The sequence below is a fragment of the Ursus americanus genome, chromosome 23, assembly GCF_024610735.1.
Source record: "Ursus americanus isolate L20-20 chromosome 23, mUrsAme1.1.p, whole genome shotgun sequence".
Classification (NCBI taxonomy): Eukaryota; Metazoa; Chordata; class Mammalia; order Carnivora; family Ursidae; genus Ursus; species Ursus americanus.
This window is the reverse complement of record NC_142149.1, coordinates 25,130,335-25,145,288: the sequence shown is the minus strand read 5'-3', so window position 1 is coordinate 25,145,288 and position 14,954 is coordinate 25,130,335. Positions and strand designations below refer to the sequence as shown.

The 14,954-nt window shown below is 59.0% G+C and overlaps 1 protein-coding gene across 2 annotated transcripts; it reads right to left on the bottom strand.

Moving 5' to 3' along the window:
- Positions 1–6,419: 6,419 nt before the first annotated feature.
- WFIKKN2 (WAP, follistatin/kazal, immunoglobulin, kunitz and netrin domain containing 2) lies at positions 6,420–13,291 on the bottom strand. 2 transcript variants are annotated; one of them, XM_045773084.2, is made up of 2 exons: positions 13,139–13,291; positions 6,420–9,337 (listed from the first exon to the last, which is right to left on the bottom strand). In XM_045773084.2, the coding sequence occupies exon 2, from the start codon at positions 9,266–9,268 to the stop codon at positions 7,817–7,819; it is 1,452 nt and encodes a 483-aa protein (XP_045629040.1). In that variant the 5' UTR covers positions 9,269–9,337; positions 13,139–13,291; the 3' UTR covers positions 6,420–7,816. The 2 variants fall into 2 exon arrangements, with proteins under 2 accessions (XP_045629040.1, XP_045629039.1); XM_045773083.2 differs by lacking the exon at positions 13,139–13,291 and adding an exon at positions 12,049–12,959.
- Positions 13,292–14,954: the final 1,663 nt, after the last annotated feature.

Below are 14,954 nucleotides of genomic sequence, written 5' to 3'. Positions count from 1 at the left end.
TGGCTCTTGTTCCAGCCATGGGCAGGAACAAGAAACAGCAAGTATGCCCAACCAACTGGAGCAACCAGCCCAGGACCGGCTCTACTATTATTACTCCATTTTGCTAATGAAGATGCTGAGGCCTGGAGAGGTTAACTTATCTCGAGTCACATAGCCATTGTGTGAGCCCAGGCAGTCTAACTTAAGAGCCCATGCCCTTCCGTCACTCTGATCTTTCCTCACTGCCACCCTGGATACTAAGGAGATTTGGAGACCCCGAGGCCTAAAATATCTGTGCCCCTTTTATGCCATTGAATTAGAGCAGCAAGGACCATAACCAAAGATTCTTAGACCTTCAGTCAGCACTTCCGCATGGGAAATAAGATGGCAGCAGCAGCATAGGTCTCTGAAGAGCTGTGGGGTAACTGACCCACTGGCGGACTGAGTCCTGGGAGGAGCACCTTAGCCGCTGTCATGGGCACTGTGCCGTGCCCTTCTAGTTCCCACGGTCTCCTTCGTATTTAGCTGAAAGTATAACCCCACTTCTCCTGAGTGCCACCACCGGTGGGGCTGGGTGTGTGCGTACCTCTTTTCTTTGGGGTGGTGGGCAGGACAACGGTTTATTTATTGTGAGTGAAGTAGAGGGGAGGAGAATGGGGAGTTTTGAGGGCATAGGGTCTTTTGCTCTCATGCTCCACGGCTGTTTTCTCCTACAGCAGTCCTGGAAAACCCAGCTTGGCAAGAGCTGAGGGGAGGGAGTTGGAGGAAAGGGGGACAGGCGCTCATGGGAGCCAGAGATAAGGCAGTCTGAGGGGAGGTGGGGCTCCTGGTGTCAAAGGGGAGGCAAGGTCAGAGGTGAGGGGAGGCTGGGCAGGAGGGGTCCAAGGTAAACTGGGACTTAAAGGTCCCGGGGGCACAATGGGGTTCATGGGGGAGGTCAAAGGTGAAGGAGAGGCCAGAGTGAAGGAAGGCTCATAGGGTTAAAGGTGGGGCTTGCTGGGTCACCTGTGAAGAGGGGCTCAGGAGGGGGTGCCTGAGTCCAAGTTAGAAGAGTTTGAAGGGGTCAGACATAGAGTGAGGGGTCAAGGGTCTGCGGTCAGCTAGGGTCCAAGACAAAGTGAGGTTCAGGGGCTCAGGCAGGAAGAGAAGTGGGGCTCCCAGGGGGGCCTGGGTCAGCAGCCTAGCAGCTCAGCCTCTTCCTTGAACTTGCCCTCCTGGGAGCTGGCGTCCTGGTACTGCCGGTACTGGGACACCATGTCGTCGTGTGGCTCTCTGCCTCATGAACTCCAGCTCGCCCTCGCCCTCGCCCACAGACCAGTGCCGGGAGGCCTTGCATTGGACCGTGGCCTCGAACTGCTCCAAGATGCGCCGGGACAGCTCCTGCCGGGGCCGCGGGGAGGCCACATGGCGGGATGTCGCACACAGCTGTCTTCATGCTGTTGGGGATCCATGTGGCTGCTCTCCTGACTTGGCACGCCCAGCATCTGCTGGTCCGCCCCCTTTCTGGGCATGTGACCTGGGGAACACGGCAGCCACCGTCAGGCCACCACCGTGTTCTCAGCGCGGACCGTCTGCTGCACGAGCTCAGGCTCAGTGCCACGGGGGCCCGGCCAGTGAGCAGGTGGGGGGTGCGAAGCGGGTGGACCATGCCACTGATGGTGGCCCACGCCCGCGGTCTGCACACCTCTTTAGGAACTCAGGGATATCAAGAACTTCATTGGCATGAGGACCTGTAAGCCCTCCGGGAGAAAAAGTGAGATTTCCAGGTGGAGATTAGAGTCCAGAGACAGTGGGGTCATTGTTCTTGAGGCAATAGGACCAGTGAGACCAAACTCAGCAACTGGCCTTGGAGTCCTCGTCAGGACAGGAGCTTGGAGTCAGGGGCCACTACAGATAGACCCCTTGCTCCAGAGAAAACAGGAATGAGGTGCTAATCCTTCATAAGGAGCTATCCAGCTGAATTTTCTGTGGTGATGGAAACATTCCATGAGTGTGTCATCCAGTATGGTGGCCACCAACCACGTGAAATGCGGCCCTAGAAATATAGCTCGTGGGACTGAGGAACTGAATTTAATATTTTATTTCATGTGAATTCATTTACACAACTTCAGTACTAACTGCCTGGGGGAGTGCGGGTTTATAACCTTTCCGTAAAGCCTTGGTACTCCCGGAGGTCAGGGTCCAGTTAGAAGTGGGGGTTATGGAAGTTCAGGTGGAGAAGTGCAGTTTGGGGTCGTTAGCCTTCAGCTGCAGTGGTTAAAATATATGTCACCCTGGAAAGAATATAGGCACTAAAGTCAGGTAGGCCTGGGTTGGAATCTTGGCTCTTCCATTTATTAACTCTGTGACCTGGGGCAAGATTCCTGTAAACATTTAGAGTCTCACATTCAGTGTCTGTAAAAGAGGGAAAATAATACCTTTGAAGTGTCTCTTCCTCCATAAGATCTATAGGGCTTGCTTTGCTCATTCATTCATTCATTGCACAAATATTTCTTGAACACACTCTATGGCCAGGCCTCATGCTGGGCATATAGGGGAGAACCAAGCACGTAGTGTCTTTGCCCTCCTGCATGGGGTAGGCTAGGGTGGGAAATAGTAGCATGGCTCAGAGAGAGGCGCAAGGAGTAAATTGGACAACAGATTTAAAACGCCCGATCGAAATTGTGAGCACCGTCCGTTGCGTCTCTTTGGGCGTCATGCTTCTGTCCTGCCGAGCGTCCCTGCCAGGGCCCCAGTCCCCTCTCTGCTTCTCTCAGGCAAAACAGTCCCCATCCTCAGACAGAACTGGACGTGTCTCTCACACCGAGACAGCACACGTGGTCAGGATGGCTACATCCTCGCCCCGCCAAGTCTCTGGCAGTAGCAAGACTTGAAAAGGGCAGAAAAAGGGCAGAACTCACTGCTCTTACCGGGATAGACAAGCTGGGAAGGGGCCCCACCTCCAGGAGGGTCCAATCCAGGAGGTGTTAGAGCTGAGTCCTCTTTTCCCTTCACCTGAGTGGGGTTGAGGGTGGCCGGGGTGTCACTGGGGACCCGGATGCCAGAGGTCCCCGTCCTGGGGTAATTTGGGATGTGGACACAGAGATTCTTACCCAACCCTGAAATAGAAGAGCTGAAGAACTCGGGAGCCAGAGAGGCGGGAAGGAGAGGGGCGGTAGGCCTGCCCACCTGCCTGCCCTTCCCTCTCCCTCAGGAGAACGCCAGCTGAAGGGTTATTCTTCCTTCCTCCTGACACAGCCTGGAAGATGAGTGTCACTTGACCTCAGGGCACATTCCAGAATGAGGCCACAGCCAAGAATAGGACCCAGGAACCCTGCCACCCATCCTGCCTATATTAATCACACATTCCCAGAGTGGGGGAGAGACTTCAGACTCCTTGAGGAGGTGGGAGGAGGAGATGGGAGGAGGAGGAGGAGATGGTATCAGGAAGTAGAGTTGGGAAAAGGCAGGAAGAGCCCAGGGAAGCCCCACCAAGCGCCGCAGCTTTCCGGGGCGCCTCGTGGCCCTTGGTCCCAGGGCCCTTGGTTCATTCAGCAGCTGGGCCCCACACACCTCCGGGAGCCCCCAGACAGTGCTTCTGCTCTGGGCGGCTCACATGCAGAGGGAGACAGACAACAGGAGAGTCTTGCGCAGCTGGGGACAGCGGAGGCTCCCCGGGGGAGCTCAGTCTGGGAGGATGAGTAGGCATGAGGCTGATGTCTCGCTCAGGAATGTAGGCCATGACTGCTTATGTGTGTGATCGAAATACCAAGTCACATGGCAAGGTCAGAAGACAGCCCCGGGGTGGCTGATGGGAGGCAGGCTCTTGGGAGATGTTTGGGGGTCCTGATGGGGCTCCCCACTGCCCAGCCCGGAACAGGGTGTGTGTGCTTGTGTGTCTGTGCGTGTGTGCATGTGTGTGTGTGCGTGTGTGTGTCACACACTGAGAGAGGCCAACTGCCTGTGTTCAAGTCTTGGCTCTGCCACAAGGCAGCTGGGTGATCTTGGGCAAGTTTCTTGTCCCCTCCAGCCTCAGTTTCCCCACCCACAGAACAGCGTTCTGTCCTGTAGAGTCATGATGGAGACAAGAGATGATGTCTGGTGCCTGCCCCACGGTGAGCGCCCGCTCAGTGCTGGTGTTATAACAGGACAGTTGGACACAGGGCTCTCCCCCCACACCCGCCACCCCGCACCCCTGCCTGAGGAAATTGCCATGCGACTGTGTGTTTGTTCTCCCCCTTTCTTCCTCGGGGTCTGCCCTCGGTCCCTGCTCTCTGGCCCCACTGTCCAGGGGGTGACATCAGACTATGGAGCAGCTGGCCAGACAATGGAGCAGAGTGTCCTAGGAGGCTGGAGGTGCTGGGGGAGGCGGAGGCTGGAAAAAGCCAAGCTGTCCTGCCCAGAGGCCTCAGGCTGGTCCGGAGACAGCCGGCGCCAGAGCAGGCCTCTGAAGAGCCAAACAGAGATGGACTGGAGCCGGAGGGGGATGGGGAGGGGGAGCCCACAGATGCAGGGAGGGAAGGAGCTAGGGTCCAGTGTAGACAGGAAGGCAGGTGAGTCTGGCCTCGGACCTGTAGGGGGGCTCCATCCCCCTGTGTCCTGGGGCCCAGACTGGGGCCAAATCTCCCACACTGGGTGGGCAGCCTCCCCAAGTTCCCTGGCAACCCAGGCCCTGGGAATTCGGTTCAGCCTCTACGGAGCCCCTACCAGAGGTCAGTTACCGTGTAACACCTGGGTAACAGAGATCAGAGACTCACACTTGGTTTCGAGGACAGAGACATACATGCCATGTAGTAAGTCCAAAATTATAATAGATGCCCATTCCCTAAGTGCCTGTGTTTTCTGAACCCCAGACACATGGGGTGACCCATCTGAATGTGCTTTGCGAGTAACAGAGTAAAACATGTGCAGCTTTTTGTTCACCGAGTCTGTGAAATCCCAGGCCGGGCAGGAGGAGGCGAGGGCTTTAGGTCTTAGGGGCCTGCTGTCTCCAGGAGATTGCTGAGGGCCAGGAGGGGGCGCTGGGGAAGCCCTCTGTGCCGGGCTCTGTCTCCTAGGCTTTTCAGTTTGGCGAGGTGAATAGGGCCAAGCCCCCCAAGTCTCCGGGAAGTGCACTTACTACCCTCTGTGTTACAGATGAGGAGACCAAGGCACAGAGAGACACCGGGGAAGTGTCAGCGCCCAGATACAGACCCAAGCGGGTCTGACGGCACCTGCTAGGCTTTCTCACTCTGCCAGGCTGGGGCTGGAGTGGGAGGGACAGGGACCCCAGGTCTGGGGCTATGAGTGTGCTGTGAGCTGGTGAGAAGGAGCCCTGACATCGGTGTGCCCTGAATGTCACACCTCCGCCAGGCAGCCACAGGGCTCAGGCCCCATGTCCGTGCCAGAAGGGAGGTGACAGGTGCTAGGTGTGGACACTTGACCTGTTAGGCTCTAAGGTAATGTGTTACTTAGTGGGACACTTCAGCCTAGAAGCAGGTGCAACGGAACGTTCCCACACCTCTGAGGGTGGGTGAGGGGCTGAGCGCTCACCCCCCTGGTTCCCTGACCCAAGCAGGGAGGGGCCTGCGGCTAGTACTCATACCTTCCTGGCCGCTAAGTGTTACGCTCAGCATTTTCCCAAAGGTGACTTGAGAAGCTCCCACTCCTCCGACCCAGGAGGAGCTTGTCTTCCCCATCCTGGCCCCCTCCTTCTTATAGGAATTCTCTCTAAGGAGGGATTGGCTGGACTGGGCCGGCCTGGGTGGGGCTGGGCGGGGCTGGGTGTGCATTCCTCCCTGGGGCTGTGGCCCCGGAAGACCCAGGGAAGTGGACAGGGGACAGGTGTCTCTTGAGCTTGGCGGGCTTGCAGCCTGAGGGACAGAGGAGCTGGGAGGCATGCCGCCACGGCCTCAGGCTCCTGAACACACCTCCAGCGACGGGAATCGGCCCAAGCACCTGAGACCAAAGGTGCTGCTGTCCCCATCCTGGGACCTGAGCCATGTGCTCTGAGCACACCTGGGGCTTGGGGACCAGGCCTCACGCAGAGGCCCCCTACGGAGCTGTAGCTGGGTGGTCTGCCTCTTTCCTCCCCACTCATGTCTCCTCCACCTTTGCGCCTCTGAACACGGTACCATCAGTGGCAGGGTCTGGAGTCTGCCCCTGGCCCGCCATGCTATCATGATGGGCAGGGAGTCTGAGACATAAGTTAGAACATCTGGGCCTAAGTCCCCAATCTTCCTCCCTCTGTGTTCTTGGGGAAGTCACCTGGCCTCTCCAGCCTCAGCTTTCCTGAGCTGTGGGGAGCACATGGGGAGGTTAAGGAGCCTCAGAGCTCCAAAGTGGGGTGAATGTTCATGGCCCTCCATCACCCAAATATGGTCGCATTGGCCAGACTTCTGTCCTGGTCACCAGGGCAAATGACACTAACCCCCCGGACACAAACACGCGTTAACCCATACAAATCACACAAGAAGGGCTGTTGATACTATGAACTTTTAATTGGTATCTTCCTCCCTACATTTGAGGAAGAAACGAGGATGCCCCACAATGACCTTCTTCAGCTTTGGAGGGGCCTGGACAGAAGGAAGGACTTAGGAGGGAACAGGGCAGGGGGAGGGGGGGCAGATGTAGAGCTGACAGTGGCTTTCCCAAGTCCTTTATCTAGTGTGTGGGGGGTGGCTGGACCTGCACAGGAAGTCCAGAAACGAGAAGTCACCAAGAAGCTGCCACATCCCCAAACCGGCCCGCCCAGGTCTCTCACCTAGAGCCTCCCTCAGGTCCCTGCAGCTCCCAAGGCCACCACCAGATGGAAGCATCGAGCAACATTCCTTTTCCTTCCCAAGCCTGACATCCCCCCTCCTTCCTTCTTTCACCGCGCTCCCCACTCCAACCCCAACTTTCCCTTTATCCCCCGTCCCACCAAAACAGATCCTGGGGCTTCTATCTGCTTTCCATCCAAGGAAGCCAGTGGCAGATGAAAGCACACGGTCTGTCAATGGGGCCATTTGACAGTTGGGAGGGCCAGCCATGGGTCTGCTTCTGGGGGCCAGGTGGGGGGGGACGGAGCCCTGGGATCTGGACTTTCACATTCAGTCACTAGGAGCTGGGCAGTGACTAACATCTCTCTGTGTCCTAGCACCTAGCACCTAGTAAGTGTTCAGAAAACGTCCACTGAGTCAGACTGAACAGAACTAAATTAATACATCAACAATCAATAAACCAACCAATAAAGCCCAGGAGAAACATGAAAAACGTGTATTCTGCTGGTTCCATGGTGGCCTCTGAGACCGCAGGGCCCATTTGACTGTAGCACCGGCTGAAGACCGCCTCAGGGCAAGTCATGCTCTGGATCAGACAACGCCCTCCCCTCCTTCCCCCCCCTCGCTTCCCGCTTCCCATAAGCCCTCACATGAAGTGGTTTCTGCTCAGAGTGATCTAGGGGGCTCTGGGGAATTTGTCCTAAGAGTCCCTGGGCCCTCCTTTCTCTCTCCACCTACCCCTTTTGCAAACCGATTCATTCCATGATTCCCATGACCGAGCAGACGCCGTGTCCGGAAGCCCAGCTGGGGGCAGGGAGAGCCAGCAGAGCGGGCCGGCCAGCAGAGAGAGAGTCACAATGTCCCAGCCGACTGGTCATCAGAAATAGCTTACAGGTGTCTATGGGCTTCTCCTTTTGTCCCCCTCAGCTAAAGAAGATACAGACCCCTTCTTGAGCCCCAAGACTAGAAGTTGATCTAAGAACCTCCGGTGGATTTTCCCAGCTGGCCTACGACTGTCTAGCCTGACCTTGCCCAATTTGCGGGCCAAGGGGCGTGGGGGGCGGGTGGGTGGACAAGGGCCAGGGAGGGGTGCTGGGGAGGGGCAGGGAGGCGGGGCTTCAGTGCAAGCCCAGAAACTCCTTGAGGACATCGCAGGTCTTCTTGTGCATGACCTCACGCAGCTTCCTGACCCGCCGGCTGCTGGACGCTCCCACGAAACTGTCCGGCCGCAGCACGGCCATGCCGCCGTCCACCTCGCCCATGATGATGAGCGGCGTCTCGCCCGCTGTCACGTTGGGGCAGGGGCAGCTCCAGTCCACGTGCAGCAGCGTGACTTCCAGCGGCTCCCGGCCCAGGAACTTGAGGCCCATCTTCTCATCCTTGAGGACGTCGTCCACGGTGACCAGGGCGCGCCCCGAGTCGGGCTCCTCGGTCAGCTCGGACACGCGGCCCAGGATGACGAAGTCGCTTCGGCAGAAGCTGGTGACGAGCTTCTGGCGTGGCTTGCAGGCCCGGCAGCGCTGGTCCCCGCGTGGGAAAGGGCAGGACTCCTCGCAGGCCTCGCGGCTCTCGAAGTTGTTGCCGTTGCCCTCGCAGCCGCCGTAGACGAAGGACTGGCACTGGCCGCTCTGGCTGTTGTAGGCCCAGCGGGGCGCGTAGGCTTTGCAGGGCCCCTGCAGGGCGGGCAGGCTGCACACGGCCAGCGGGCCGCTCATGCAGGCCAGCATGCAGGCCTCGTAGGTCTCGAAGTGGTTCCGGTTGCGGTGGCAGTGGCCAAAGGTGAAGGCGAGGCAGTTGTTGGCCTGCGCGTCGAAGTGCCAGCGGGTCTGCTCCTCGCCGCAGTCCTCACTGTCGGGGGGCTTCAGGCACTCGGCCGCGGGGAAGGCCGTGCCGTTGGGGCTGCTCTCCAGGGTGGCCACCGCCTGACCCCCCCTGACCACGGACAGCGGGAAGTCGGCACGCAGGACCCCGGCGGCGTTCCGGGCCGTGCAGGTATAAATGCCAGCGTCCTGGGGCTGGGCGTTGTAGATGACCAGCTGGGCGATGTTGGTGACCACCACGTTGCCGCGCACGTGGTTGGGCCGCATGACCACATTCTCCCGATCTTCCAGCTGCTTCTCCCAGGTGATCTCGGGTCGGGGCCGGCCCACCACATCGCAGAGGAAGCTCACGGTCTCACCTACGGTGACCGACTGGTGCACGGGGTGGTTGAGCAGAGCCGGGGCCGCCATATCCAGCCCCGGGGTCTCCGGGGAGGCCGTGGTGGGGCGCACGGTGGTCTCGGGCGGCGGGGGACTGGTGTTGGGCCAGGTAAAGTGATAGCGGCAGGTGACGACGGCCAGCGTGATGCCCTTGGAGCAGGCCTCGGCATCCATGTAGCAGCGATTGTAGTAGGTGAGGCCGTCGGAGGCGCACGTGAAGCTGGGCTCCTTCTCACAACGATCTTTGCACTTACACACAGGCTGGCCGTCCCAGATGTCACACTCGGAGCCCTGCTGCAGACACATGAAGTGGTCGCACGTGGCCTCCTTGGGCATGCCCACCGGGCCCTTCCTCCCTTTCACGTCCATGTACCGGGCGGCCACGCAGCTCTTGGTCCCGCACACGTTGGGGCAGCACTTCTCATAGGTCTCGCACTCCTGCGGGGAGCCAGATCGAGAGCCCTGAGAAAGGAGGAGCAGGACCCGTGCACAGGCTCCCCCACCCCCCGGTGTCTGCGGAAGGGAACTGGTATGTTCTCACCACCTAGGGGAGCCACACATTCAGACGATGACAGGAGCTAGAGGCCACGCCCCTGCTAGTTGCCGGGCCTTCTTCTAAGAACGTTTGCACCTGTCAACTTCTCTCCTGCTCATCACTGGCCGGGGAGGTGGGCACAGCCATTATCCTCACTTCACAGGTAGTGATAACGGAGGCATAGAAAGATGAGGTAACTTGCCCAAGGTCACACAGCTGGTAGTGTGAGAAGAGGCAGGCCACATACCTCCAAGAGGGGCGGTTTCTCTGACTACCATTTTATAGATGAAAATGCAGAGACTCAGAGAAGTGATGCCCAGGTTCCGAGAGCTGGCAAGTGGCAGAATAGGGCTTCAAGCTCCAGGTGGATGGGATTCTGAAGGGAGATCTCTTCTTCCACATCCTAGGGGTACCACAAAGGAGGTCTAGGTGGGAACAAATAAGCCTGCCTCTCTGTCTTTTTTCCACTGGGGTGAGGATGCCCTGGCCGAATTAAAGAGGTCATGCCAAACCCTAAGAAGGAAAAATCGGACACCTCTGGGGCAGATGTTTGAGGCCGGCCATACCTGCGTCAGGAACAGCCGCTCCGTGGCGGGCCCACGCTCGCTCAGAGCCAAGGGGAAGGGCAGGCGGGACAGGCCCGGGACGCCAGGTCCCGCCACGGAGGGCTGTCAGGTGCTCAGCTCTGACGTGTGCGACACTTCGTGGGGGACATCAACAACGAAAAGAGCCCCCTTGGGTGGCAAAGGCCGGCAAAGCCGTCAGTGAGGACTTACTAGGCTGTAATCCCCCTTGATTCTCTGTGGAGCCGCGTAAGGCATTAGTTTAATTCTTCGAAATTAGCAACACACTCTGGGACCGACACAAACAAGGATTTCACGTGGTGTTTTCGACAATAACACCTCGTACCCACTGGGCAGGCGGGCAACGCTCCTAATCCTCCCCCTGGTAGTAGCTCTGGGAATTCCTCCCCACTAGGGCTGGCCTCTTGGGGTTCCGACTTTTATTTCAGCCTCTTTGACATTCCACATCAGCTAAGAGGGGGAAATATCCCCCACCGGGGCTGTGTGGAGCCTGCCTGCTTGACTTGTTTACTGTTTTCCCCCTCTCGGCTCAGAATGGGGACTTTGTTTTGCAGTCCTTGCTTGGCCCAAGCTTCTCGGCCACGCCAGGGGAGGCTTTGGGACGGGGATGGGCAGATCTCAGAGCTGGGGTCTGAGGGTGGGAGACCCAGTGGGGGATGGAGGGCAGGAGGGACTGGGAGTGGCCAGGAGGACCTGCTCTTCGGCCTGAGGGTCATAAAATTCCTTAAGAGACTGGCCCAGGAAGCTCCTTTAGGACCCCGAGGTCCATGAAAGTTCGGGTCCCCAGAGATGGGGTGGGGGGCAGATGGGGGGAAGTTATCTCTGGGCACAGGAAACCTAGAAGGAATCCTTAGAACAGTTTTTGCTTGAGGGCCCAGAATATACCCATAGGCAAATGAGTCCCTGGCCCCACACAGGTGCCTTTTCCCCAAGGCTCAGAGCGTCGGCTGGAGTCTCACTGTCCCACGCCCTACCTGGTGTATCAGGCCAGCCTGTGCCAATAGAACAGACTTCACTGCAAATATAGCCAATGTACCTCATGACCTCAGCTGAACGGGAGCGCTCTGCCCCCATCTTCCCTTTCCTCAGCACCGCCACTGCTCACTGGCAGTGTCTGGCCTGAGAGGTCTGACAACTGTCCCCTGGACGCCGTGGGGGCAGAGACCACTGTCTGCGGGGCGATCTTGGGCTTTTCTGTAGACTACATTCGTTTGGCAAACGGAGCAACTCTCACATTCCCTGGTGCTGCCCAGCCCAGCCTCGAGCCCTAGGGCCTGGCCGGGCCGGTAGGAAGTACTTCTGCCCAGGCAGGTGCTCGGGACCGCAGGCTCTTCGTCCCCCACTGCGGGGAGCGGCAGGAACGGTCCTGGGACTCGGAGCTGGGAGAGAACTGCCCCAGCACCAGGCCTGCCCTGCTTGCCCGAGGCTGCTCTCATGAGAGCAGAAGGGAGAACCGAGGGATCTGGCAGAGTGAAACTTAGTCTGTTCCCCTCGCAGGGACAACCAGAGAGTCTATTCAGAGCTGTTCCCTCCCACTCTCCCCATCGGCCTGGCCTGATCTCGGGGTCAGGGTGTGAATCCCTGGGGGAGCGGGCCGGTCTGGAGGCCTCAGCTTTGTCAGAGAGGTGCAGGCATCAAGCCCACCCTCCCATCCCTGGCTGTGGGACCTCGTGCGGCTCACCACGCTGTCCTGAGTGTCTGCTCTCACCACCGATGCGGGCCTGAAGGGTCGTGCCAGTCCCCGCGATGTGCCTGGCTTGGTGCTGGCTCAGAGCAGCCCTCCTCAGGCATGAGACCAGGAATCCCAGGACTCCACGTCCCTGATGAACTTGGACATCACACCCACCTCTTCGTCTGATCCTTGGACTTGGACAGACATCACGCCCAGTTCATGTGGCCTGGGGCCCAACTTCCTTCCCGTTCCCAGATCCTGCCAGGGGGGGCTCCTGAGTCTCCCCAGCCCACGGCTCCCACTCGCCCTCACTAACGCACTCACGTGGTCCACGTCAGGCTTCTGGACTCCCACTCACCTGGTCCGTCTCACACTCGCGCTTGCAGGTGCTCTGGGCATCCACCCAGAGGTTGGGGTTCATGTCGTTGGGGCAGATGCCAGCATGGGAATAGCGGATGGGCGGCAGCGCCAGGCCCCTCGGGGGCACCCCAAGCAGCAGCAGCAGCAGCGCCGCCTGCGCCCAGTGGGACCAGAGCCGGCAGCACCCCAGGGCCCACATGATGCGGTCTGCGGGGGCTCGAGACCTCCCCGGCGACGAGGCAAGGAGCTGGGGCCCACCGGGGCCTTCTCCTTCTCTGGGCTGCAGGCACCTGCCCTCCCCACCCGAGCGGGCTTCCTCGCGGCCGCCGCGGCTGCCTCCACCGAGTCCGTGGAGCCCGCTGGGCTGTGCGGCTTCAGATAAAGGAAAGGTCTTTGCAAGGGAACTCCCTCTCCTGAGTGTGCAGGGAGAAGAGCCGCAGCAGGGGCCCGAGGCTGGATTTATATCCTGGGCGCGCCACCCGAGTGGGAGCGAGCTAACCTGATGCCTGTCACAGGCAGGCTGCTGGCTCCTCTGTCCCGTGGCTGATCACAGACTTGTTGCAGAAGGGGAAAAAAAAAGCTGGAAGCGGTTTAGGCGGCGTATCTGGCACGGTGGGACACCTGCTTGTTTTTGACTCCAGGAGGCCTTTAACCCCTTCAAGGGCCAGAAATGGCATGTGCTTTGGGGGGGAGCTGGCTCCAGGACACGCAAGCTCCCTGTAAAGGAGCAGTTTGTTTCCCTTTCCCCCACCTCCTCGGGCCGGGCCCCCTCCTCCCCGTGGCCACCTCCGAAGAACACACAATCGCTTGTTACAAGGAGGGACCTGCTGCCACAGGGTTAGCATCGCCCGGCCCGATAGTACATTTGAGAGCAAATGACGTGGAAAAACAACAAGTTCACGGCCATTCCAGGGCGGGCCCAAGCAGCAGCGCTGTGCTGTGTCCACCGCCTCCCACCCCCGCACCAGGTCCCTCTGCGGGGGGTGCGTGTGCACGGCGACAGCTCCCTATCTCTCGGTTCCCCCGCAGTTCGCGTCTCAAGTTCCAACTTCAGTGAATTTTCCCCAAATCATTCCAGAGACACATACCAGATATGCTCCGGCTCCCCCAGCTGCCGGGACGTATCACATTCCTTGCTCCTCCATTGACACACTCGTCGGCTCCAAGAAAACCTACCGGGGTAAGTGTCTCAGGACGGCGCTGGGCAGAGGCCGCCCTCGCTAACGACCACTTGGCCACTGCCTTGAGCTCTGTCGTGTGCCGGGCACCTCGGCCGTCCCCTGGGTTCCCCCCCGCTTCACAAAGGAGAAGGTTCAGGGCCAGAGAGGGCCAGCGACTCGCCCAAGGCCAGCCACCGCGGGCAGGAAGAGTCGTCCTAATTGCTAATATTTACTGGGCTCTTGGTGTGTGCCGGGCTCTCTGTATGCATCACGACTCTCCATCCTCAGGACAAACTACCTTCATTGCAGAGTGGAGGAAAAGACGCCCAGAGAGGCTAAGCAACTCACCTCCGTCGCACAGCTATGGGATGCCACCGTTAACACGGGAAACGCCAGCTTGCAGGGTGCAGGCAGGGGCCTCTGGGACCCCCACCCCCGCCCACCTGGCTGTCAGAACTTCTATCAAGGTACAGCTCCGACTCTGGTTTTATAGGAGAGACAAGAAGTTTGTGGAAACATCATGCCGTATGGGGGGTGTGGGCAGGGAAAGAGGCAGAAGCTGCCGCTGGAGGGGGTGGGGGCTGTTTCTCCCCCCTGTGGCAGGAAATGTCAGGTACCTCAAACACCACAGAAAAGTGAGCTGGCTAAACATATTTGCAGGGGTCACTTGACCAGAGGGTGTGAGGGAGCGGGGACACCGATCCCTGCAAGAGAGATGGCCTTCTAAAGGCCGAACCACAGAGGGTTCGAGGGGTGGTAAGTGAGCTGCTGCGCCCCAGGGATGGTAGATGGGGCAGGTCCAGCCCACGCCAGAGCCAGAAGGGACCTGGGAAGCCCCCAGCAGTGCTCTCATTTCAAAGGTGGGGAAACTGAGTCCTGAACCCAGGCCCCTTCTCTTCCAGGTCCACTCTCACCTCAAGGGCTAGGGTTCATCATCTCATTTGACTCCGAAAAGGCCGCACAAGACTTCTGATCACCCTCCAGACTTTTCCCCGAGGGGTGGCATGTCGCCTTCTCCGGGCCTCCGCCAGTTCTTCCCCATCGTGTGGGTCAGTCTGCAAGATTTGTCTTTTCTGCTTATGTCAAAGAGCTAATGAAGGGTGTCAGATCCTAATCCCCTAAATTATTGGAATAAACTTCTCTCCGAGGCCGGGCCCGGTAATGAAGTCAGACAGCGGGCGATGCCGGCTGCTTTGAATTCCCTGTAATTTCATAAACCCGTGTTCCAGCTGCTCCGAGCCGGCCTCAGCCCCGCGTTTGACGAATGCGGCTCGCGCAGCCTCCTTTGAAATCACAAAGGGGAATGGATGGTGACACATGTCTAAGCAGGACTAAGAAAAATTGTCATAGCCCTGTTACGTGAGGACAAGTGTCCAGGGAGAGGAGGCTTATCTCTGGGGAGGCACCTGAGACCGCCAGAGGTGATGGGAGGGCCTGGGGGTGGGCAGAGCAGAGGTGGGCGGCAGGGGACAGGCAGAAAAACAGGGGAAGCTCCTCCACCCCACCCGCTCCTCTCTCTCTCTCTCTCTCTCTCTCTCTCTCTCTCTCTCGTCGGGGTTGACTGAAAAAGGCCTCCATCCGCCCAGCTCGTCCGCCCTGTCAAGAGCCACGGGCCTCTTTCCCTCCCAGGGCCCCATTTCTGGCCATTCCACCCTGAGAACTTTCAAAACAGCATCAGGGAAGAAGGGGCCTAGAACACCCCGGCTCTCCCTCTCGGCGCTTCCAAGTCTCCCACAAAAACACG

Coding starts and splice junctions, on each gene's coding strand:
- WFIKKN2 (XM_045773083.2), bottom strand. CDS start 12,249: ATGTGGGCCCTGGGGTGCTGCCGGCTCTGGTCCCACTGGGCGCAGGCG. Junction 9,338..12,048: donor GCGAGTGTGAGACGGACCAG/GTGAGTGGGAGT, acceptor GGCTCCCCGCAG/GAGTGCGAGACCTATGAGAA.